The sequence below is a fragment of the Callospermophilus lateralis genome, chromosome 9 (genome assembly GCF_048772815.1).
Source record: "Callospermophilus lateralis isolate mCalLat2 chromosome 9, mCalLat2.hap1, whole genome shotgun sequence".
Classification (NCBI taxonomy): Eukaryota; Metazoa; Chordata; class Mammalia; order Rodentia; family Sciuridae; genus Callospermophilus; species Callospermophilus lateralis.
In genome coordinates this window covers 58,020,995-58,047,281 of record NC_135313.1, presented here as the reverse complement: position 1 = coordinate 58,047,281, position 26,287 = coordinate 58,020,995, and the positions used below count along the sequence as shown (strand labels likewise).

Genomic DNA, 26,287 nt, shown 5'->3' with positions numbered 1-26,287 from the left:
CCTTTGACTACAGTTGTAGACTATGTTAACTTCTATTTTCACAAAGAATCTCTATGTACACAAGCTTTGCTATCAGAACTAGAAAATACCTAATTTCATCTAGTAAATTTACAGGGTCCTTTTCTGAGTTAAAGATAAGGTGAGGGGTGGCAATATGGCAGGGAGCTGAGCAGCTCCAACTGGGCAGGCCACTTCAGTATTCAGTCACCAGGTTCCTGGAATGTCCCTGACACTTAAGAAGCAGGGTCCTGGGAGGTAAAGAAAAGTGAGAGGAAATGCCTTGCTACACACCAAACTTTCCTTTAAGGGAAGTGGAAGAGGGTGATATCCTTACGAAGTCTCAAAAGTCTTAGAAAATTATCCAAACTTAAAAAATGACTTATAAGTAGGAGAATCAGGTGGGATGAGTTAAAGCCTGTCATCAAAAATAAAACCTCCCCCCACAAAAGGTAAATAAAGTATTCTTTCTTTATTTTGACATGACTGTGACTTATGTAGACATTTATTACCTTAACTTCTCTGGGAATTTCCCCTATATACTAGATCCTGCTAGGTCACAGATCTACATGAATTGGGTTATTTACTTTCTCACCTGCATATTTAACCCCTGACCATGTCAATGTGCTGCTTGGTGGCTGGATGAATCCCTCATTTTAACCACATTCCAATAACTGAGGAGCTCCGTCTCTGACCTTGATAAATTCCTTGATGAAACGGTATTTACCAGCAGCTTCCAATATCACCTGAGCCCTCCCATCCTTTAATGTATAAAGTGCTTCCCCATCCAGCCCCATTTATTATCTTGTCTGTAACTAGACATTGCTGACAGAATGCATCCCCTGCAGAAACTAGGCCTTTCCACAGCAGGATCCTACAAATCCACATCAATGTGGCACCACGCAGATTTGTAAAGAAGCAGGGATGCCTAATATCTCTCCCTGTGACATCTGGAGAAGGACAAGTAAAGACCAGGTACATTCAACAGCTGCCACTCAGAGCAGCCAGTCAATTCACTTCCCCAGCCTTGTAGGTTACTCTTGTGAAGGTACATGGGAGTGATCTCCTCCTGCTCCAGCCCCTACTCCCTTTCCTCTTGAAAGCCAAATTGCCTTCAGTCCTTGGGACCCTTTCATTACTGTTTGAACAGGCTGGGGGCTGATTTGTAGAATCTCTTCTCCATTCTTTCCCTGTCACCCCCGAAAAGACCAAAGCATGAAAGGTGCTTAATGCTACCATTTCCCATTGGAACTCCCTTTTTCAATGCGGCTTTGTTCAGTGATTGTGGTAGGGAATGCTCAGGTGTAGATGCTTTAGGGGCTCTTTGAGGGGTGTGGGTGAATCGAGGGAAGAACCTCTGTCCAGAGCAAGAGTTGAGAGGCAAGTCTTCTCTGGGACACTAGATGGCACAGCAGCCCTGAGCTGGCAGCCTTGGCAAAGGTGGGGCTGGTTGCTGTTAGTGCTGCTGCAAACCCTGAGATGCACCTGGGCAGGGTGAGGGACTCACTTTATTGGCCACAGGTTGGCAAGTCTGACTTTCACACCATCTGGCCTCTTCCCTGCGATTTACCTCAATTGTCAATCCTAATGGCACATAGAGGCCCCTGAGGGACAGAGTCCTGGCTGTCGGCACACTTCTCGTGAATGCTTTTGCTGCTTTGTGAATTATGAATAGACTCATTTTTAAAGGATACCTCTTTGCACCTAGCAGCCCTGACTTCTCTCACCTCAGTAAAACATTTGCTGTAGATAGGATTAGAAAATTCTTTGCTACCTGGGTGGATTGCCAGATGGCAGTGACCCACCCTGTAGTTCCACTGGTCACTTCAGACCACAGGGCTGGTTTTGTATTGTCCTTGTGTTTTTCTTTTTTCTCTTTCATTTTGAATGTTGTTTAATACTCGGAGACTGACCTGTGTTTAGATGTCACTCCATTCTATTTCAAAGGGCTGCAGTGGTCGGTGCAGAAGTCGTTGTGTGTCCAGGTTGGTTACTGACAAGTGGATGAACAGGAGTGGAACAGCCCCCAGCCCTAGGTGTCTATGCAGGTGTGTCTGTTGCTCCCCCTAGAGAGCCTCCCCTGAAGGCAGTAGACCCTAGAGTGAGGATGTTTCCCAAAACTCTTTGCTTTCTGAGAGGTCTCTGGAGTGCAGGCAGGTTGAAACCACCCTCCATTCTTCCCACTAGTTGCCAAAATAAAGAGGATTTCCCAGGAATGGAACCATTCCACACCCTTTCTTCCTGGGAGAGCTGCTGTCCCCTTCCTTCCCTGATGTCTCCCAAAGGGCCCTGGGGTTTTATCTGCTCTGTTCTTTGCTCTGTGCCTCTCAGGCTCCAGGGCTCCCTTGAGAGTCCTCCCTGGGCATCATCTAGGAGCACAGGGCTCAGTTTTTCTCCCAGCAGTAAACTCTGCCACTGTCCACTGCCCCAAGGGACCAATGCCCAGCCAACCTGGTGAGGAGCTTTTGGCAACACCCCTGCTCCTGCCCCCCATGCTTGTTGCTGCAGACCTTGTCTTCTCAGCGCCACAGTTTAATTCCTGCCCTGGTCCTCCTGGAAGTGCTGAGCTGCAATGCTTATGGTCTCATTTCCCAGACTTCTACTCCTATCTGCTTTCTATTAGCCAAGAATTCCTAAAGCTTTCCGGTCTGCCTAATCCTCACTTGTGGTGTGTGGTGCTGGTGGTACTTGCCTGTTTTCTATATTAGACCTTTCTCATGCCAGCTAAAACTCTGACCAGTAAAGGACCCTGCCCAACACATGCTGCTGGTTGGTCTTGGGTGGTCAGCTCTGTCCAGTTCCCCAATGACCTTGACTTAGACTGAATAACTTCAGCTGGTCTAAGATGGTAACAATTAGATGAAAATAATCTATACTCCTAAGGAAAATATACCTTTTCTATCATTTCCTGGGATTTAGAGTAAGAGGTGAAATTCATCTTTTTTTTTAATCTATCTCCTCCCTCTGTTAGTCATCAAGGTTATCTTGATTATCCACAGGAACACTCCATGGATGCCTGATGCTGTGGATAGTACCTGACCCTATAGACCCCTTTTTCTTATACATACATATCTGTGATAAAGTTTAGTTTATAAATTAAGCATAGTAAGAGATTAACAGCAACTAATAATAGAACAATTATAATAACTTTACTATAGTAAAAGTTATTTAAAACTAATAAATAGTTTATTTCTGGAACTTTCTATTTAGTATTTTTGGACCTCCATTGATTGAAGGTTAACTGAAACCATGGAAAGCAAAACCACAGATAAGAGAGGATACTCAAAGTTTTTGCCTGACATTATTCAAAGTGAGTTGTGCCATGGATACCTGGTCTGCCATAATCCTCAGTGGGAAGGATAACAAAGCATGAGCACCCATTTCCCTCAGATCACAAAACAAGAACTGGTCCATGGTATTGCTGTCATCTCCCCTGAATTCAGCATGAATTGTGAGAACTCCAGTGCCCACTCAGTTGATAAGCCATGCTGATTACCTACCCTGATAATAATGCTGTCCCACCTGTGTGCTGTTATTTCCCGTGCGTACAATGCTTCAAGTACATTAACTGATTTGGCCTTCACAACAATTCTGTTTTGTATTCCCATTTTACAGATGCAGAAAAAAAGCATTCAACCAATTGAGCACCTAGATGTTTCATGATTTAGATCTCAAATCTAGTTCTGCTTCTAATGCATTGCCCTTTGCCCTTTGATACTGCTTCTATTCACAAGAACAGTCTAGAGTTAGGAATATTTAAGCAAGTAAAATTCATCAGGGTATGTTGCAAATTACTGTAGTAGTAGGGCTATGTGCCATGGAAGAACAGAGATCAGCAAGTCGGTATTACCTACGAGCAGTGACATCTGGGCTGGACTGGATGCAGAAAAAAATATCCTAGCTTGAGAGGAGCACAAAGTCTTGGACGTGAGAAGGCAGAGTGTTTTTGAGGAATGGAAAGGTGCCCCAAATGTCTGGAGCAGAGACCATGGCTACCAGAGATAGTAGGAAGTCAGGGGAGATAACTAAGTTTGAAAAAGTAAATCAAGATCTGGCTTTAAAGAGTCTGGCATAATGGTGAAGGAACTCTTCTGGATAGATTGCGCTTGGAAATATTGTGGGTTATCTGGAAAGACATGGACAGGGAGCCACTGGCACTCAGGAAGAAGCGCTATTTGGAGATAAAGATATCAGTGTCTTTATTGGTGGATTGGCCTTGGGAGTTTTTCCCAGGGAGAGAAGGTAGAAGAGAGCCTTGGGGAAAGAACACAGTATGAGAGGTGGATGAATGTTCAGGAAAGCAGGGAGAGAGCAGGGAACGCAGGGCAGCAGGCAAACTGAATATGTTTTAAAAATGCCTTAAATATTGCCATTGTTACCTCTCTTCCATAACACTTTGGTCCTAAGACTAACTGGAACAGCTCAAAGTCAGCCTTGAACCACTGAAACTTTTAGTATATTGCATTGAGAATCTGACAGTTCCTCATCATGTTTTAAATCTTAGATGAAGTATAAATATAAATCGTAGATTCTAAACACACTACTCTTTTAAAAAGAATCATTAAGTGAGAATATGGATTTCATATCGATGTTATATAAACATTCCTTCCAAACACATAGATCTGCTTCCAAACTTCCATCATTGAGTCAATCAAGATTTTAAAGCTGAATTCCAAACCTTTCTTTTCCTGGCTGGGTTTTTTCTCCTCCTTCCATCACAGCCCACCCTATGGAGGTGAGAAGGGGGACTTGGAGACTGTTTTCTCTTTTAGCCAAGCGTTTAGGAGAGTTCCATGCTATTTGCAGCTGATGTCAAGTAGCAAGAACAGCAGGGTTGCTCCTTGTGCTGAAGAGCCATAATCCTCTTACGCCTACCTTGAGTCTGTCATGTTAGCTACCTCTACGGTAGTAGATGGACAGAGGTGACTCCATTGACTTTTAAATCCCCAAGGGTCCTAGTTTTGAAATCCCCATGTCTAAGTCAAGTAGTGTAGATTAGGCCTCTTGCCAAGAAGGCCTGGATCCTTTGGAGCCCCTGTGGCCACAGCTTTTCTGTCCCATACTTTTCTGGTTCCATACTTCCTGGGTTCTACCACTAAGCACTAGATTGGTATGCAGTTGTGTCCTTCCTTGGTGATCCTTAGCAGGAGGTGACCCTTGCCGGTATCTCCTGGGTCATGGATTTAATGTCTGTCTTTGTGCAGCCAGGATTAAGAAATAGATCCTCCATTGCTTCTATGAGAAGGGTATCATATTCCTTTATTCATGTCAAAGCTGTCCTTGTGGAGTCAACGTACAAATTACGTAATTTTCATCCTCTCCTTAGTCCCCACCAGATCTGTTGGTCTTCCTTGTGATAATATGGTTGCAAAATTGTTTAATCCAGTTAACTGTTTTAGAATACTGACAACTCAGTTCTGATCACTCAGAGTACTGATCTAATAATTGACTAAGTTCCAGATATAATTTGCTGTACCAAATGTCATATTTTATTTATAAGTTTGTGTAACTTCCTATGCAAGTGTTTGAGTTTTTAATATAATTTTGATGGACTTTTTTTTCACTTACACAAATAACATATAGGTGCCTTCACTCTCAATGCTTCCTTTAGCTCTTACATCTCCCTCAGAAAGGAATTGTCCCCAGTTTTCAGATGGGACTAAGGCTCTCACCTCATGTGGCTGGTGAGTGATGGCACTGAGATTAGAACTTGATCTTCAGATTCTAAATTCAGTGTTGTGCTCAGTATACCACCCTTCCCTGAGTTTGTTTGATTCAAAACATTTTTTTTTTAGTTACAGTGTAATCCTGATGGAATGCCATCCGAAGCTCAATCACAATAAAATGTTTAGTGTAAAATAACGTTGACTATTCGGGCATGGTGGCACATGCCTGTAATCCCAGCAGCCCAGGAGGCTGAGGCAAGAGAATCGTGAGTTCAAAGCCAGCCTCAGCAATTTAGTGAGGCCCTAATCAATGTAGCAAGACTCTGTCTGTAAATAAAATACAAAAAAGGGCTGAAGATATGGCTCAGTGGTTAATGCCCCTGGGTTCAATCCCTGGGACAAAAAATGAAAGAAAGAAAAAGAAAAACAAACAAGCAAAAATACCATAAGTTGCTGTAATTTTAGGACAAATGCAAAAAAATAGGGTGATGACTATGTAATAAGTAATGCTCATGACTACAGCAACTTGCTGAGAATAAATGCTGCCTACCCATCAATGTATAAATTGTCTCTCAGTTGACTTCCTAGCACTCCCAAATAAATTACACATTTGTTTTTAAGTTTCAAAAACATTTTAGTCAGGATTCTTTATATTGCAGAGAACAAAAAAAAAATCCAAATTACTAACTAATCGTATATCTTTTATCATTTTTATAATTAAACACTATTAGTGATTCAAAAATAATTATAGACCCAAAAGGTGATTAGGAATTCACTCAGTCTTCCCATGACAAAAAGGTCTGTAAAACCCCCAAACCCTATTTCTTAAAGGTATATTATTGGATACTAGTTTTATAATAAATTTTAGAATTAAAAAAAAAAAACTTTACAAAAGTCAGTTAACCTCTTATGGACAGAGGTAATCCATGGAATAGAGTTTGAGAAATATTGAGACATACTTTGCTTTTTCCTGTCTTGCTAATCCCAGACACTGATATTTACCTCATTCTCATCTCATGCCCTTACCTCCTTAGGGCTGGTTAAAAAAGTGATGAGTCTATATGCATCCTCTATTTCGGTCCTCTGGAAGAAGCATACTACCTAACCCAAAACTATTTTAGCATTACTATTTAGTTAAGCTAAAATATCACACAGGATCCCAAGGAATTTGGATCTACTGTCAAGTTGATTGAACCAATTGCTTCAAGTGTTTAGAGGCAAGGTTTGTCACTATTGATTGATGTGATAATGAAAAGTAGTTCTTCAGATCAACCATCTGCAAAGTCAAGGACAAGTTAGCCAACTACAATGTGAGCCAAGGGACTCTTCTTTCTGCATTTAGAAGAGAAGGGGGTCTGTGCACATCAGATTGCTCCCAGATTCTCTTTCAAAGGACATGTTCATTTCAAAATCCCTTTGGGAATTATAACGGCATGACCTCTCCCCTCTGCCAATATCTTCTTATGTCGAGACATCCCTGAGTATGTTGCTGACCGCAGTATCATTTCCATGCTGAAGTCTGAATGATAATGTTTTTCTTTTTGTAGACCTGGCCAAAGGACTATGGATGACCTGGAGATTATCTACGAAGAGCTCCTTCATATTAAAGCCTTATCTCATCTTTCTACCACAGTAAGTTGTGTTTTAGTCAAGCTGGTCAGAGGGACTTTAAGTTAGATGCATTGCTAGAACTGGAGCCTCACCTGGGTAGCCTGTGGATATGTAGAGACGGGCAACAGAGGTTCCATAAGCCTCATTAAGGGAAGACCTCTTCTCCCTTCCTGTACTTCAGATACCCAGCATGCCCCTGTTCTGACTTCTCCAGTTTTGGTGTAATTGAGAAATTGTGGGTGGTCTGTTTCCTCAAACACTAGGTGCCTGGGCACTTTGAAAAAAATCACAGGTCACCTGGTTCTTAGGAAGCTAGACCTATCATTGAAATCATAATTTGGAATTTTTTTAAAGATTGGAATTTTCGCTGGCTAGGAGTAACCTAGAATTTTTACTGTCTTGGAATATAAATCTGCTTGCTTAATGGTTCAACTTTAAGACTGACTCTTTTTTCCAGCATGTTTGCTGTGATGTCTTATTGTGTGATACAGAAAAGAGCCACCAACAGCAAGAGAAGCATAGGATGCTGTAGATGTCTCACCTTTTCGCCCAAAGCAAAAGATAGGTTTGTGCATATGGGATGTTTTAAGAAGTTTCTAAAGAGCTTGTCCCATATGAACTAGCTGTAAATATTTCTTGCACAGTTTCTGAGAACCTAGCCGCAAATCTAGTGAAAGTAGTTTTGAGATTAGCAACAGGCAAGGTAACATACAGCCAGGAAAGAAATAAGGAGTCCATCAACATTGTGCCCACAAAGGGCACAAGTCCTTCTCCCCAAAAACCCGCAAACCTGGCCTTTCCATGTTCTTTCTTTTTCTTCTAGGTGAAACGGGAGTTAGCAGGTGTTCTCATTTTTGAGTCTCATGCCAAAGGAGGGACCGTCCGTAAGTGACAGCTGTGATAGAACACTGAGCCTGGCTCATCCTCTCCAGCACTTGTCATGGAAGCCTGATGCAGACCACACACCCCCAGCCCCCAGTTTGACTTGGCAGGATGTCTTGTGGCACTTAGGTTTTTTTGACCTGTGGTTATTCCAGCACCTGTCAGTTAATCTGAAGTATGGTCATTCTCTGTACCCACCTGAGAAGTGGTGGCCAACCTGAGCCCTTCTCACTCCCTGCCCTACTGGCTCAAGATGGTGTTTAAAGGGGGCAGGGTAAGGTCACTGTTCTTCATGCAGGGCCCTGGTGCTCCCACTCACAGTGACCTCACTTTATGGCTTCAGAAGAACTAATCTGTCTCTCAAAATTGCTAGTTACAATCATATTTAAGCTATTATGTTTTGTTTCTTCTCTCCCTTCCACTGAAGGCTCCAAGCCTGAGAGAATTTCTTTGCCCCAAACACAGATGCAGTGTTAATATATAGCATCTCTCCAGAATTCAAGTGGTATTTTAGTTCTGTGATCATATTTGGAAGCAAGAAATCGAAATTTGATATTAAAGAGATCCGAACGTAATTATAACATTGGCATTTCCCAATAGTCCTACAGAATTTTTCTTACAAAATAGGGGTTAATAATCTAGTGACCAGGAAATGCCATCTTCATCTTCTCTAATTTCTCTTGCAGAATCATAAGGCACATCAGCATACTGTAGCTTCTCAGAGGTTCTGCAATAAAGAAAAATGATCACTATCCTTTTTTGTTTGGGGGCGGGGACCAGGGATTGAACTCAGGCTCTCAACCACTGAGCCACAAAATGATCACTATCTTTAAACTGACACTTCCTAAACCTAGTGGAACACTGAGCATTTTTTAAGGGATAACAATTAAATTTCTGAGAGACAACCTTGCTCTTTTTTCATGCTGTATTCTGAGAGTCAAATAAGCTGGAAACGTAAAAGGTTTTAAAAATTATATCTCAAAATGTTTCAGGACTGGGTGTAGCTCAGTGGTAGATCTTATGCTTAGTAGGTGTGAGGCTCTGGGTTCAGTACCCTGCATTACAAAGAAAAAGGATTCACTTTCAGTCATCATCCAAAGCATGACTGAACTAATATCTATCTGATAATATTGTCTATCTTTCTGACACTGTATCTATCTTAGTAAGAATGTTATTTCTTTACAGGTTATGGTTCACTTTAATATGTTTTATTTTTACGGTCACTGATAACTTACAATGGCTCTTTCATTCCAGCTTACTAATTGTTTTGATCATGAAATCTTTAAATGTTTCAAACAAGAAAGAACATATTACAAATACTATTTAAATCTTTAGCAAACACTCCCATTATGCCATATTTTTTCATATTTTCTTAAAAAATGAAAAATTTCCTATTTTCTAAAAGAATTCAATTCCAGTTGAAGGCCTCTGGTTCCCTCCTGTATCCTGTTCTTTCCCTCTTGAGGGTAATTTCTACCTTGACAGTAGTGGTTATCATTCCAACCCATTTGTTAAAAAAAATATATGTAGATATATATCTATAAACAAGATGTAGTGCTGATTTTCATGTTTTCAAACTTCACATTACTGGTCAGATTACTTTTAAAAACTATTTTCTATGGCATAATGTTTTGATGAATTAGGAGAATGTGCATTCCTTTAAGAAATAGACTGCTGGCAAATTAGTATCTGGTGAAAACCTGTCTTTCAGGACACAGAAAGTAGTGCAGGATTTCTCTTCCTTTCATGTTCTAGAGAAAGAAAAATAATATTCCACCTGAATAAGTTAGCATTTGCCAGTGATTTTTTTATTTTATGTATGCGTAATTCTGGGGACTTAAAAATGATGATTTGATAAGCTGTAATTTGTATTGATGTGCTTCTATTCTTGTCATCTTTTTGTGTCTAGTGTTTAACCAGGGGGAAGAAGGTACCTCCTGGTACATTATTCTAAAAGGATCAGTGAATGTAGTCATTTATGGCAAGGTATATATCTCTTTTTTTCTTTTTAAAACTTTATTATGTTCCATTTGCTAGTGTGGCCCTAAGTAGTAACAACATAGTGCTACAATTAAACTTGCAACAACATTACATCTTATACATCTATTCCAGGGAGAAAAAATATCGCATCTTTTTTTAAAATTATTTTTTATAGTTGTAGATGGACAGAATGCCTTTATTTTATTTGTTTGTTTTTATGTGGTGCTGAGGATTGAACCCAATGCCTCACACATGCTAAGCAAGCGTTCTGCCACTGAGCTACAGCCCCAGCCCCAAAATATTGCATCTTTAATCAAAACATTTCTCAGTTATTATATTCAGTCATACTTTTGGGGGCTCATCTCTTTATTTGAGTTAAGCCCTAGACCATCTCAATCAATGAAAGAAAAATTAAACATTATAATTTAATTATATAATCCCACTTTGGCATAGTGAGGGACAGCCCATTTATATAGACAGTGTTTCAGGGGAGGCAGGGTGGTGGGGTGGGTGAGTATTTACTCCATTTCACCTGAATGTCCTGCTCTCTCCAGGGTGTGGTCTGCACCCTGCATGAGGGAGATGACTTTGGCAAGTTAGCACTAGTGAACGATGCTCCGCGAGCTGCCTCAATCGTCTTGCGAGAGGATAATTGTCATTTCCTAAGAGTCGACAAGGAGGATTTCAACCGGATTCTGAGGGTGAGTCCAAAGCTAGGTGTACCTGAAGGCTGTCCCATTTTTCCCTTTCCCAGATGAGCCGAGATCTCAGTGAAGTACTATGATGAATGGGTGCTCTAGGAACAAAGGACTTTGTTATGAAATGGGTGTGCATTCTGGGGTCCAGGGGTGATACTCCAGAAAGGTGTAAACACAGGATGTTATGCTGGACCAGATTCCTCTGCACATGCCTATACTGGCCATGAGAATTGATGATAGATACCATTTGCCTTGGCAAAATGTCACAGTCTAAGCAGTTTCTCTCTGGCATCTTAGGTGTCCCTTTTTGTGTCCTTCCCCATCCCATTCTCCAGAGCAGTGGCAGTCTTTCTGCTCCACATTTTTCTGTATCCTAGACCTTTCAAATGTCCACCTCCCAGGTCTCCCAAATCTAAGCCTCTCTCATATCGTCCCACAATTTCTTGACTTGTTGAGTGATTGCGCATTAGTGCAAATGAAGATCAGTCGTGATTACTCTAACCAAGCATTTTCATTTTAAGTGCTTTATCTCAAATTGTCATAAACTAAAGGAGATTCAGACATTGGTCAGTAGGAAAAGAATTGGGGTGGTAGAGGAAGCTGGGGAATTATTCTTAGTGTTGGCCCTGAAAATGAGCCCATTTTAAGCTTGTTAAGTTGTTTGTGAGAATAGAGGATGTTTAGAAGAAATGGTCCCTGATCTTTTCCTACCATGTAGTCCTTGGTTCCTTGGGAGGGGTAACCCAGGTTTGGCTGGTAGAGACCTGATTATGGATGATGACAGTGTCCCATCCTCCCTGGCTTCTGTGGCCTTGATCCTTCCATCCTAGCTTGAGTTCACCTGGGAGGCTATTCTCTCTGAGATGGCTCTGCTCTCTTCCCTTCTCTCCCTCTCCTTGAGATAGCTATCCCTACACTGCCAGAAGCATTTGCCTCTGCCGGCAACATTTATGACCACAAAGTTTGTTTTAAGAAAGCATTGTCTTGTTGGGTGTAGTGGTGCGCACCTCTCATCCCAGAGACTCAGAGGCTGAGGCAGGAGGATCACAAGTTCAGGGTCAGGCTCAGCAATTTAGTGAGGCGCTGAGCAACTTAGCAAGACTCTGTCTCAAATAAAAAGGGCTGGCGATGTGGCTCAATGGTTGAGTGCCCCTGGGTTCAATCCCTGGTACCATAAAGAAGAAAAAAAAAAAAGCAAACATTTATCTGAATGCAAAGAAAGTTAGATTCATTTATACCATTGAACAACACAGGGAAAAATACCCCAAGGAATCTGATTTGGTTATTATCTGATTTCTTTTAAGATGGGGCCCAAATGTTGAGGAAAAGCACATTTAAAAATTAAAATCAATTATTTAAAAGGATATGGAAGTTTACAGTTCAGCTATACTAACTCTTGGAATTTTATGCTCAGCCAAAATTTCTTTGAAAAAATCAGCTTCAGACCATATCTCACTGATATAATTTATAATGTCATTTAAAATAACTGAAAAAAGATTTTAACACATTTCACATTGATTTTTCTAAGTGTCTTTTGATTAGAGACAGTGGTGCCACTCCTACGGAAACTAAATGCACTCAGAAGGAAAGAGAATTTTGCCGAAGCTAAATGCTGTTTGCCACATATTTTTATGAAGAATAAATACCTTTCTCCCCTGTCTCCCTGCTATACTGCTGTCTCTCAAAGGCTTCTCAGAGCACAGCCAAATCACTCTGGACTTTGCTGTTTCTCTGAATCTGGTGTAAAAGCAGAGTTTTAAAAAAAACCAAAACACATGCCTCAAACCTCATCTGGTCCTCTCTCTGACCGTTCCAGCCCTTGACTTTGAAAATGACTTAATTTGTAGACGCAACAATTAGCATCACAAGCACCAAATGAGTTTCTGAAGCATTTGAAATTTTTTTCATTGTCTGAGTAAACGGCGGCATCTGTATGTGGTGTAATTTGTATTTGCAGGACGTTGAGGCGAACACAGTCAGACTTAAAGAACATGACCAAGATGTCTTGGTGCTGGAGAAGGTCCCAGCAGGGAGCAGAGCTTCTAATCAAGGAAACTCACAGCCTCAGCAAAAGTATGTTTGCATCCAACACTGTAATTGCCAGACTATGATTAACCTTTTCACATGGTATCATCATTTCTACAATAGCATGTTCTCCTTTTTTTGTGGAAGATGGCAGTGTATGTGTGACTTTTTTTCTCTCTATTGACTAATCACACATCTTGTGGAGTATAATGTATCCATTTCTGGCACTGCATTGAGCTTGGTGCTGCCTAGAGTCATGCTGGAAAGAATATTCTCCTACTCTAAAAACCTCTCTGTACACACTATTCAACTTAATAGCTTTGGAACAGAAGGCAGGGAGAGAACAATGGGAACAGGAATGCCAGGCAGCTTCAAGGATGTGGCAGAGGTGATGAGAATCTCCGGTATTTGAATGTCATATGTAGGATTTCTCAGGAAGTGTTTTCATCTTATTACCAGAATGAACGTTTAATGGAAACCCGGGTTTCAAATACAAAATATTCTGTTGATTGTAGCACAGAAACATCCATTTGGCCTCATTCATACTTATTCCTGCTGATGTCCAAAGGGAATTTGCTCCTTATTTCTCAGGTCTCCTGTTTAACTTGAGTCTTTTTTAGTATATCTGGTTTGTTTCAGTTTTTACTTGCTACATAAAACTTTTTCATCACCAATGTTTGAGTGGTAACACAGGAGAGTGAGAACTGTGGCTCTCAGGAATTACAACAAATTACAGAATCAGGTTTTTTAAGATGGAGATTAATCTTAAATCTGAGTGTAAAAAAAACACCAATTCTGTAGCTAAAGAAATGTTGCCAAATAATCTGTTTTAGTCAGCTTTTTTTTGCTGCTATGACTAACGGACCCAATTAAAACAATTTTAAAGGAGGAAAAGTTTATTTGAGGGCTCACAGTTTCAGAGGTCTTAGTCCATAGAAGGCTGGCTCCATTCCTTAGGGCTCGCTCGAGGTGAGGCTGAACGTCATAGCGGAAGAGTGTGGCAGATGGAAGCAGCTCACATGATGATCAGAAAGCAGAGAGAGGTCTCCATTTGCCAGATGCAAATATACATGCCAAAGCCACGCCCCAATTCACACTTGCAGTACTCTTTTTTTTTTTTTTAAAGAGAGAGAGAGAGAGAGAGAAGAGAAAGAATTTTAATATCTATTTTCCGGTTTTTGGCAGACACAACATCTTTGTTTGTATGTGGTGCTAAGGATCGAACCCGGGCCGCACGCATGACGCCACATCCCCAGCCCTCCAATACTCTTAAACCCAATGATTTCTCCTCTGAATCTTCTTGCGTTGTCTCATGCATGCATTTTTGTGGACACCTCGCATTCAAACCATAACAACATCCCAAGGGATTTTCCTTTGTTGTCAAATAAGTAGGGATCCCTTCATCAGAACCTTCACTGTACCTGATGAATTTTTATTATTTAGAGTAGAAGCCTGAGACTCAGATATTTTCATCTAGATGAATCAATAGATTTGCAAAGGAGACAGGAAGAAACATTATTAAATGGCTAGAGCATATTTTTCAGATTTCACCTAACTCTTACATAACCCCTTTTAAAAGATGGAAAAATTTAATTTCAGAGAAGCAAGTGGCTTGTCCAAGATCTCAGAGCTTGCAGTGGGATAGCTTGAATTTAAGTTCAGTTTGACCAATTTTCACTCCTCTGCTCCTTCTGCCTCCCAGCTTACAAAAGCAAAATAGTACCATTAACCTTCTGCATCCACAAGTTCCACATTGGTGGATTCAACCAACCCAGAATCAGAAATATTCAGGAAAAAGAATTTATTGTACCAAACATGTACCAACTTCTTTTTCCTTGTCATAATTCGCTAAATAATACAGTATAGCAACTATTTACATAATATTGATGACCTATTAGATATTATAAGTAATCTAGAGATGATTTTAAGTATACTATAGAATGTGCATAGGTTATATGCAAATGCTATGAAATTTTACATTGGGGATTTGAGCATTTGTGGGTTTTAGCATCCATGGAGGATTCTAGAACCAATTCCCCACAGACACTGAGGGACAACTATATATAAATATTATATCTTCAACACTATTTAATAAATGTTGCAAGCTTTTTATTTAAAAAGGGCTGACTACATTTTTAAAAACCTTCCTTTCACTTCAGAACTATAAAATTACCATCCAAATTTCTTTTTATTTGTTTTTTACTATTTTCCATTCTTGAAAATGTGCCCAAATGTTTTTAAGTTGTCTTTCCAGCCCAGAGGAGGATGAGAATGAAAAAAAATTTTTTTAATGTGAAGATTGGGGCTTCTCCCAATGGTTTAGTACCATTACATATAAATAGACGATTTTGTAGTGGTTTATCTTAATTCTTTAATGATGTCTAAGGGAATCATGCCACCTGAAAAAGTAACCCCTGAGAATTCGCCTTAATTTTGAAACATTTGATCAAGAAACCCCCTCCCTTCCTTCACCTCTTCATGTCATAGGGAAGAATTAAGAGTATTTGCTTGTTACTGTATCAAAATTCAGGGTGTTCTCCAAACAAAGGGTTGTTGTTTCTTTTTTTAAAGGAATTAAACTAGAGGGATGGGAAAAGGAGATACCATGTGCTTTAAATTTATTTTAGAGCTATATCTGATTTTCCATTATCTCTACTTATTTGTGTACTGTCATCCAATTCAAATTTCTTATATAATTGAAAGACTTATGCATGTTCACAGTAAACCACTTAATAAATACTGTGCCCTGAAGAATGAGAATCCATTTTCTCTTAAGGGGTTATTTTTTATGTTGAGTTTTCCTAAATAGACCAGAGCTGAAAGGAAGGTCCATGTAAGTGAATTTTGAGTTGATATTCCACAATTTAATAACATGACAGTAACCATGTCTATGAATGAAACCAAAATTTAGGAAGCTTTAGGGTCCCTATTTCCTCAGCAATTTTTTTTTTTTTTTCAATTTGAAGAGAATCACCAGTTTGGCTTTGACAATGTTATTTTCCTGATTTGTCTTTCCTCTGGGAAACCCACCATAGTTTATGTACACATTTAAAATTTCAAAACCACCTTACTCAACTTTGAGTGTGAATTAAAACGTCAATAAGACAGTGTTTTCATGATGGACACATTACATGAAGCCCTCAAACATTTGCCATTTTGGATGTCCTCCTACTCTGAGGTTTGCGGGTTTAATGAGAAAGAAAGAATTTGAAATGACTGTTCATATTTAAGTTATTAAGTTCCTTTCTCTTTAGATGATTTTCTCATTGCTCACCTCCATCTTGATTGTGGGGTGGAAAGAGTCTCTTTCCAGTACTCCTCTCCCCTGGCCTTTCCCCCCCCTACCCTAGTTGCAGGTAGAAGTATCTTCACATGCAGAGTTGGTGTTGGAAAAAGCTTTTACTATCATACATTTAAAGCCTCACAGCTTGTGGAATGAAACCAACTGGGGTGAGCCCTTTAACTAGAGTAACTCCTTCATGCAGTAAACGGACAAGAGTCATACTGTCTGGTCTCAAGTGGTCTTGACCTCACTTAAACAGAGGTCAAGCAGTAGGCGCCTGGCAGTGTCCCGCATGAAATCAAGCCATAAAATGAGGTTTTAGTCAAACCAGAGCTGCAAGTCACAGACAGCTGTATCTGGCCAAAAGCTTCCAGGCCTCACCCTTCAGAACTCCCTGCACTAAGGAAATGTCAGCACCTACCAGCCTTCAGAGGAGCCTAGAAGAAAGGCTGGGCTGAGGCAGGCAAGGCAGCTAAACCACAGAGGGGGAGTCTTTGGCAGCCAATGAAAGATGCTATGGGATCTCTAGTTGGCCAGGTGGGCAATGCTAGGCTCCTTTCTCTCTAGTGAGGTAAGAGGACATCTGGCTTGACACTCAGGCATTTATACTCTTGCCAGGAGATTTTTAAATGGAGACTACTAGACTGTGAACCCAACCTGCTATCAGAATTAAACTTTGGACAAGGAAACATATTTCAAACTGAGCGCTTACAAATTTATAGCAGCAGCGACTCAATGGCATGTGAAGTAGCAGATTGCTTTCTGCATTCAGTTTTCATGTTATGTCATGTATTTATACTCTTTTTAAAATAAGAATTGTTTTCAAAACCAAACAAACAGAAAACAAACAAAAACGCTCTTTAGGGGAAAGTTTTTACGTGGAGAATTTCCTGTTCAGAATGAGCTCCAGGCAGCTAGAGGTGGTCTCCATGCAGAGCAAGAAGCCAGGCAGACGAGGCTTACATCAGGGATGTCCCATTCACCAGCTCTGCGACCTCAGGTTGGATGCTTCACCCCCACCCCAGCAGTTTCTTCACCTTCAGAACAGAGATAATATTTAACTAGCAGGAGTAAACATGACAGCCTTATTCAGGGCCCACCTAGTTGTCTGGGGCACAGTAAACGGTAGGCAGATGTGGAATGCTCTTTCCAACCCAGTTTCCTAATTAATGGGGCCAGATGCTACTTCTCTTGTGGCTCATCTGGTGAGCACTATCAGAAATCACATATTCCACGAATGACTGAGTTGAGCAATGTTCTCCAACTGACGTGAAGGGAGGCATTTATAGATAGGCCCTCCCCTTTCTTCAAGTTCCCCCAACCTTCCTCTAGGTTTTAAAGCTAGATTTCTTAAAGATGGAACTCTTACTCTCTGCAGGATTGCTTTTTTCACTTGCACAAAGTTGTATGTTAACACGCCTCTTCTAAAATCCTGAGGCAGGAGGGTGAGGCCCTGAGACTTCATACATTGGAGAGATTCTTAGAATCTCAACCCAGGTCCATGAAGATCTCAAACAGGCAAAGAAAAGGTGTTGGTGAGGAGGCAAAGGAAGCAGGGCCTTCCCATTACTGGAGTTCTTCTTTCCCAGCACAAGGGATTTTTCATTGTTGCTTTTCTTTCCCATTGTTTGTCCTTAAGTGAAGTGCCAAGTAGGAAAACAAAGTCTGATTTTTGCAAAAGGAACTTCTATGTCACCTTAAAGTTACTTTGCCTACAGTTTTCATTCGCTGCTTGTCACCATCTGGACTTTGACTTGAAACATCCCACATTAATTTTAAAAAATAAATCCTCTCATGTTTGTTGGAGAGTACCCTGGATGGATCTCCTAAAATAAAGGCTAAACTACCCCTTCAAAAAAAATAATTTATATATGACATTGAAATAAATTATATAGATTTTTATTGTTGATTTTTTTTTTCCCTTATCATGATGCTTCCTTGTTTGTTTGCTCACGGGCATTTGGGGACTTTTTTCTTTCCTCTTATTTTATTATTAGCTGCATTTCCAAAGCACATACCAGTGTACAGTTAAGAAAGGCAGAGAATTCCAGAAATAGGCAGGGGAATCCAGTGTGGGACTGAAATTTTGCTAAGAATCACCCATATATGGGTAACCTCTTTTACTGTCTTTTCCCCTTGCCACCTCCCCTTGCCCAACCTGAGCTGTCCTGGGATTTACTTGTTCCTTTTCGTTTCCTTTGGAACAAGGCTGAAGTTTCTCTGTTTCTAACCTCCTAGAAGTTTCCACCCTGCTAGAGCTGCTCTCCAAGAAGTTTACCTTAGTTGCATGTAGGCACAAAGGAAATATGTTTCTAGTAACCTTCAATTGGTGGTTTTTTTTTTTTATTATCTTTTGATGTGACTTGAGCATGGTACATGGTCTTTCTTATTTTATTGGTCAAAAGTAAAGTTCATATGGTTCTCTGGGATCTCAAATTAAAAAAAAAAAAAACGTAAGCAAAATTTTTTTATTATTGATTGCCTGTTTTTGAAAAACTAATGATATTTGTATTTCTTATCTAGGTATACTGTGATGTCAGGGACACCTGAAAAAATTTTAGAGCATTTTCTAGAAACAATACGCCTTGAGCCAGCTTTAAATGAAGCAACAGGTATGCACAGAACAGTTTTGTGTGTCCATTAAATCCATGCTAAGCATTGTTTTTAAAAAATCCTGAATTCATTCTCATTCTCAGTATGCATTGCCAAGGCAGTTTTAGGAAGGGGTTACGTGTATTAATATTTGGAGTGCATTCCTATGGGACACAGACAGAGTGCCTGGCTATCCTCGCAGATGACTCAGCTTCATTCATACACATTAGGAGTAGCTTTCCACAGGGCAAGTCTCTTATGTTATCATCCAATCCCTCCTACCAACTATACCCATTATGTTATCATGTAAAACTTCCCTATTTCTATAAAGCACCTGGAGCTGCCTGTATAAAGGACATCCTTGCTCTAATTGAGGGTCAAACAGTTCTCTCTGGTTGTGGATTCTTGCTCCAGAGTTTAACAGTGTTCTTATACTGATTTATTGGGGTTCCCATAACAAAGTACCACAAACCAGGGAACTCAAAAGCTATCATTTGATTGTCTTGCAGTTTTGTAGGCTAAATGTCCAAGATGAAGGTGATAGGATTGATTTCTTTCTGGGGCCATGTTGGAGAATCTGCCCCACACTTATCTCCTAGTTTCTGGGGCCTCTCTGGCAATCATTGGCACTCCCTGGTTTGAGAATCATTACCCTGATCTCTGCCTTCATGTTGATATGGCATTCTCCTCATGACTTTTTATATAGCATACCCTCTGTGCATGTTTGTGTTTGTGCCCTAATATCCTGTCCCCTTTTCATAAGGACACCATTCATATTCACTTTAAGACCCATACTAATGACCTCACATTGACTTGACCATATCTGCAAAGATGCTATTTCCAAATAAGGTCACATTCTGAGATATTGAGGCTTAGTACTGCAATATATCTTTGGGGGAGACTAAAATTAAATAGATAGCATCTCCTTACAGTAAACCAGTCTTACCTACAACACAGAATTGAGGGTAAAAAAGACTGGTACAATCTCACAAGTGAACTAAGTGTTCAGAGTTACATTATTTCTAATTTGATTTCTATCTTGCAAATGACTTTGGAACAGATAACATTCTTTTTTTTTTTTTTTTTTTTTTTGCACTGAGCATTGAATCCAGGGCCTTGTCCATGCAAGAGCCTTACCACTGAGTTGCACTTCTAGCCCTAACATTCAACTTAAAAAAAAAAATAAAAAAAATTCCTGGCTACTGGCCTCTCTCTCAGAATAATACCATGGGTTATTTTAAGCACACTAAGTTCCATAGAAGAATATTTCTCTCTAAAAGAAGTTCAAGGATTTATCTAAAAAACTTAGTTCAAACACCATTTCTATAATTTATCTTCACAACAATCCTAAAAGCATTTTGCCAGTGACTTCTTATTTCATCTCCTCTTTCCAGTTTCTCATTTTGTAAATTGATTATCTGAGAGTTTTTTTGTACAGGGCATGAATTGGGAAGGTGGATATACAAGCTAGGCCCTGGGTCCAGGCTTCTTCTGTTGTTGAGCAGGCACTAAGTTGGTGACCTTGGGTGAGGTCCAAGGATTGCCTTCTTCCCTCAGGAAGCCTAAAATTGCTGGAGGACATGAAGAAATGTGCACAGCACTCAAATATAAGGCAGAGTGCGGTCAGTGCCTCAGGGGCACTCAGTGGCTACTGCCATCCGGGAAATTGTCATTGAGAATATAGCCTTTGAAGTGACCCTAAAGAAAGGCTGGTGACCAGTGACTAGAGATGGGATAAAGACTACCAGTACTGATGTAGAAACAGGAAGGAAAGAGCTAGCAGTTTGATATGTGCTGTGCTATTACTAAGTGAGAAAAGAAAGTGGGTGTTGACCCAAAAGGAAGATTCTGGAACATTTGAGACTATGACATCTAAGGAAGGGTCTTCACTACCCATGAAGAGCAAATGTAACCTTCTTTTTAAAGTCACCTTTAAAAGAGATAGGGACTGGATTATTGCTTCTTTAAAAAAAAAAAAAATGTAGGGCCTAGAAATCAGTGTGTCCTATGGATGGCATATGGGATATGACTCCTGACACTTCCCTTTTTTATTTTTATTTTTTTGGTACCATGGACTGAACCCAGAGGCACTTAACCACGGTGCCATATCCCCAGCCCTTTTTATTTTTTATTTTGAGAAGGGTCTCACTAAGTGGCTTAGGACCTCACTAAGTTGCTGAGGCTATCTTTGAACTTGCCGTCCTCCTGCCTCATCCTTCCAAGCTGCTGGGATTACACCACACCAGGCCTGACACTTCCATTTTTGATGTCAGAGACTAGACTAACAAACATCATAATGTTGAACTTCATTTACTGCAATTTTTCTTTTTTTCTTATAAGTAAATGTTTTCTTATAAGTAATGTTAATAGCTTGGCGATAAGAATAAATCAGTATCTTTCTCATAAATCAAAGATATGAATATTGCCCACTACTCTCCTGGGTGCTAAAAATAACCCTAGCACAGGTACACGAAGCATGTGGATATAATGGAGGTGAAGACCTTTGGCATTTATGAATTTCCAATACAAGGAGAAATGTCAGTTACGGTAAAACTTGTTTACATCATAGAAATAAAAACTGCTAAATATGACTATGCATTCTTTTAATTTACTAAAGTTTTCTACCTAAAGATCTTTTAGTTTCCTAGACTTTGGCTGCTATGAGTGGCTAGGAAATCATTTTCAAATAGAAAATTATTGTTTTAAATAAGTTCTCAGGAGTCACTGTATGTGAGTAAAGAATAAGAAAGCCATATTGAAATGTGAGTTTGGGGTGATTGGCCATAATAAGTGACCAGTCCCTGTGTATATACATGTCCTCAGCCTTGGAGCCCATGTCAAATCTTTGCATTAGCAAAAATTATACTGTGGTAGTCTGGAGATGTACTTCAATGGTAGAGCACTTGCCTGACATGTGTGAGGCCCTGGGTTTAGCACTAGCTCCACAAAAATAAATAAAGGCAGTGGCACATGCCTGTAATCTCAGCAGCTCAGGAGACTGAGACAGGAGGATCACGAGTTCAAAACCAGCCTCAGCAAAAACAAGTGTTAAGCAACTCAGTGAGACCTTGTCTCTACATAAAATACAAAATAGGGCTGGGGATGTGGCTTAGAGACTGAGTGCCCCTAAATTCAATCCTCAATACCCCCACCCCCCAAAAAAATAAAGAAAGGGAGGAAGGAAATAAAATTTTAACTACTATAAGCGCAAGCCTTCTGAGTGGCATATAAGCAAGCACTATTCTACTAACTTCAAAGAGTATATAAAATGTATGAAGGTGACTAGATGTTGACAAGCAACCTCTTTTTAATTAAAAAAAAACAACACCTCTATACAACTTCCATCTAGCACCTGTCTACTTGTTCTGTGGCTCAGCAACATGGACCTGGAATGACTGAGCACACTGAGGGATAAACTTGGGATTACAACAGATTTAAATGAGTATAATGGTTAAACATTTAGCTGCTGATTCAAACTTTGGTAATATAAATTCATTAAAGACATGGGCATTGGAAATCTAATTTATAGAGATAAGTTTGCATATTTCTCACCATCTTCTATTAAAAAGATTTCACAAGTCTCAGCCAGTATAGTTCTTTTTTGTCTTTAAATTAAAAATCCCCATGGCATCTTGAGTTCCGGGTTTCAATAGGCCTACTCCTGGGACTTTTAGATTGGTCGACCTGCCGTTTCCCATCCAGTCTGGCTGGATGGTGTTATCTTTGCAATGAAGAGCCAGCATCTAGTTCAGTGATGAGGCATATGAAATATCTTTGGGATGTGCCTTAGGTCCCTTTCCAACCCCCTCCTTACCTGCCTGCAAAATGCTTCAAACTTGGCACAGTCACTTCTCGCATCTAGGAGATAGCTTTATTTTCCTCCAGTACTACCCATAGGATTTATCATATATATTTTTGCTATGTTTCCCCCTACCACCACCACCACAAATTCTCTGCTTTGACTACCTCCTTGAGGCTGGGGGTGTAGCTTAGTGGTAGAGTGCTTGCTTAGCATGTTCAAGGCCCTATGTTCAATCCCCAGAACTATAAAAAAAAAAAAAAGGAAAAACTCTTTGCAGCTAAGGTGACTGAGTGCTATTATAAAACTATCTATTTTTAAAATATTACCTCTTTGTCCAATATCCTAAAAAATTAGGTTTTGATCTCAAGCTCATCACCATTATTTTCACATGAAATGCTTCCGTGCACGTTAAAACCATACCCATCCAGGCTAAGATTGTGGCTCAGTGGTAGAACATTTGCCTAGCACATGTGAGGCACCAAATTCGATCCTCAGCACCACATAAAAATAAATAAAATAAAGGTCTTGTGTCCATCTCCCACTTAAAAAATATTAACACAACCCACACACACACATACACACACACACACACACACACACACACATCCAATGGCCAAAAAGAAATGAATAGATACTTTGCTTTCCTAAAGATTTTCATAAAAATCTAATTTTTCTACCCTTTTTCTCCTCTAGATTCTGTTTTAAATGACTTTGTTATGATGCACTGTGTTTTTATGCCAAATACCCAGCTTTGCCCTGCCCTGGTGGCCCAATATCCTTTTGTTGTGGTAAGTCCCTGTTTCCTTGAAGTCACCCTATGTGTATATGGCCTCCACCTGATTTTTCCCTCTGAAGGTAAGTCATGGCCCAGATAGGGTTCTGCTTTCCACTCTTGTCAAACTCTGACATGTCAACATTTTTCCCTGTGTCGACATTAACTCTCCCTAGCAGAGGTCTGTCTTGCCATGTTTCAGGATTTCCAACTTATTACCTGAAAAAGTGTGAAACAGCTTACCTGAGACTGGGTAACTTATAAAGAAAAGAAGTGTAACTCTCGGATCTGGAGACTGGAAGTCCAGGATTAGGCAGGTCCAATGGGTTTGTTATGTTACAGTACGAGAACCTTGAACTGTAGCAAGCTTGTGTGGAAAAGACAAAAATAGAGGTTAGCCTCACTATATAACAGCTGGCTATTGTAGTGATTAATCCAATCTGGAGAGAACAAGAACTCTCTCTTGCCTGTGAAAATTAAGCCAGTCCCATAGAGAGCAGAAGTAATCCATTCAAGAGGGTGGTGCCCCCTTGACCTATTCATGTCTTAAAAGTTCTACCACCTCAACACCTTTTTTATTCTGGGAATAAAATTTCAACATGAGTTTCAGAGAGGATAAACCATATTCAAGCCACAGCATTTGGGAAAGTGATGCTGACAAGAAGTATGCATTCTTATCTGGGAGTGCTCTTAGGAATAGTTTCCTCACCTTGAAGACAACTGTGTGTTTCTGATAGGCTCCAGGCTGACCCACCATCCACCATGTTTTTCCTTTGGGCAGTGGTATTAACCAGGTTGCCAACCTGCTGAGATAAATGTAAGTCACCCTTGTGAGGTTATTCTTCTTTCACATATCTTCTAATTTAATGCATCCTTTCCTCTAGAGACGGACATTTGTTTTTTTGTTGGTATTTTTATTAGCACATTGACTTAAAGACTATAAACTTCAAAACTTGAAGTTTATAGGGGCAATTCCTTTAGACAACCTGAAGACTGGGTTTGGAGGCAGCTTTTCAATAGTATTTTGAGTTGACCAATTGATGTCTGGCTCAGAGCAAGCATTTGGAAAAGATAAGTTGAAAAAAAATAAGTGAATATATGACCTAGTTTCACCCTCAGCTTTGGGAGTTGTGTGAAAGTGTATTTTGCTGCTTTATTTTTAAAGCAATAAAAATTTGGATCCCAAAACACTTTGGCCTTTTTGAGCAGTTAAATGTATTGAAGGAAAGTGTCTCTTTTTTTCCTTTCATTTTTGAGCAATCCAATCAATGTTGGCATGTGTTTTTCTTTTACAGAATTATAATTGCCCTACCTGATTCTCATTTTCTTACCCATAATTCTCTTTGAAGTCAACAGAATGTATGAGGATGGGAGATTTGAATTGAATGTGCTACTTAGAGGGATCTGTGAGAGTGAGATTCGGTGTTTATTTGCCTGGAAACTATCTTTCCAAGTAATGACAGCTTAATGAGACTTACCTATATTATATAGTCTTTCTGGCTCATATTCAATTTTTCTCAAGTAAAATTAACACATTCAGGATCTTTCTGTGCTCTCTTCACTCCATACATGGTAGTCATTATTAGACCATTGAGATTTGTTGAAAGGAACAATAAAAACCACAGAGTTCAGACAGTTTTTTCATTGTTTAGCATGTTAATAAGCTTAAGGCAGACCAAACCAAAAGAAGGGAGTTAAGCAGGCCAAGTCCTAGCATCTTTTTTTTAAATTTTTATTTATTTATTTAATCTAATTAGGTATATTTGACAGCAGACTGCATTTTGTACACAATTGTAGCATAACTCTTCATTTCTCTGGTTGTACACAATGTAGCTTCACACCTTATGTGCAGTCATACCTGTACCTAGAGTAATGATGTCCATCTCGTTCCACCATCTTTCCAGCCCCCATGCCTCCTTCACCCCCCTCCCTCCCCTTTGAAGTTCTATCTTCTTTACAATTCAAAGCCCCAATCACAAAGCTAGTATTTTTCTGCAAATTCTCATCTCTTTATTTTTTTAAAGATAGGAAAGAGAGAGAGAGAATTTTTTAATATTTATTTTTCAGTTTTCGGTGGATACAACATCTTTATTTTATTTTTATGTGGTGCTGAGGATCGAACCCAGTGCCCTGTGCATGCCAGGCGAGCGCGTTACCGCTTGAGCCACATCTCCAGCCCTCTTATCTCTTTATTTTTTTACTTTTTCTCCTTCAAGAAGTGACTGAGAATGTTCAGATCATTAACTTCTATTTTGAAAATAGCAGCTTCTGGGGGGAAGGTCCACACCATCTCAAATAGGGAAAAGTTTGGATAATGCTGTTGATGAAGAGGAGGGGAAGACAAGAAAGTGAACAATAGAATCAGTCACAGGGGACCTATGATACCCAGTCATTTTTTAAAATATTTTTTTAGTTGTAGATGAACACAGTACCTTTATTTATTTTTATGTGGTGCTGAGGATCAAACTCAGTGCCTCACACGTGCTAGGCAGGCACTCTACCACTAAGCTACAGCCCCAGCCTCAATACCTAGTCCATTCTTTTCTCAGCAGACTGAGAAGATCAAGGGTGGCCTGATACAATCTACACTACCTGGTGCCCTCAGCCCGCCTCCTTCACACCTGTCCCTGGGAGAACTTAGAGTCTCCTCATGACTCTATTCTGAATCAGTTCCCCCTCTGTGTTGGAAACCATCCTAAGAACACTGACTTATATTAAACATACCACTTTACCATTTTATCATTTTTTTTCCTCTTTATTTCTTTGAAAGCTTAATTCTATAACCTTCAATTAGAATTGAAGAACACTTCTTGACAATGTATTACGTGACACATGTGATCTATGCTTCAATTAGCTAAAACCAAAGTAGACCCATTTTGTTAGTGCCAGATAAAATGTCTGGTAAGACTTCTATCTACCCCCAAAAATTACCAGTGTTTTCTGAATGTATTCCTTTAAAAATTTGCATTTTCAGTTTCA

The 26,287-nt window shown here is 39.8% G+C and overlaps 1 protein-coding gene across 5 annotated transcripts in view; it reads left to right on the top strand.

The window, feature by feature from the left end:
- Rapgef4 (Rap guanine nucleotide exchange factor 4) overlaps positions 1 to 26,287 on the top strand; it is a 214,962-nt gene that overhangs the window by 143,233 nt on the left and 45,442 nt on the right. For all 5 annotated transcript variants that reach the window (XM_076866656.2, XM_076866655.2, XM_076866657.2 and 2 more), the window contains 7 exons: positions 7,211 to 7,295; positions 8,098 to 8,158; positions 10,066 to 10,142; positions 10,691 to 10,837; positions 12,792 to 12,907; positions 18,666 to 18,754; positions 23,230 to 23,308. In XM_076866656.2, coding sequence (XP_076722771.1) covers positions 7,211 to 7,295; positions 8,098 to 8,158; positions 10,066 to 10,142; positions 10,691 to 10,837; positions 12,792 to 12,907; positions 18,666 to 18,754; positions 23,230 to 23,308 — 654 coding nt within the window. The remainder of the gene's footprint in view (positions 1 to 7,210; positions 7,296 to 8,097; positions 8,159 to 10,065; positions 10,143 to 10,690; positions 10,838 to 12,791; positions 12,908 to 18,665; positions 18,755 to 23,229; positions 23,309 to 26,287) is intronic.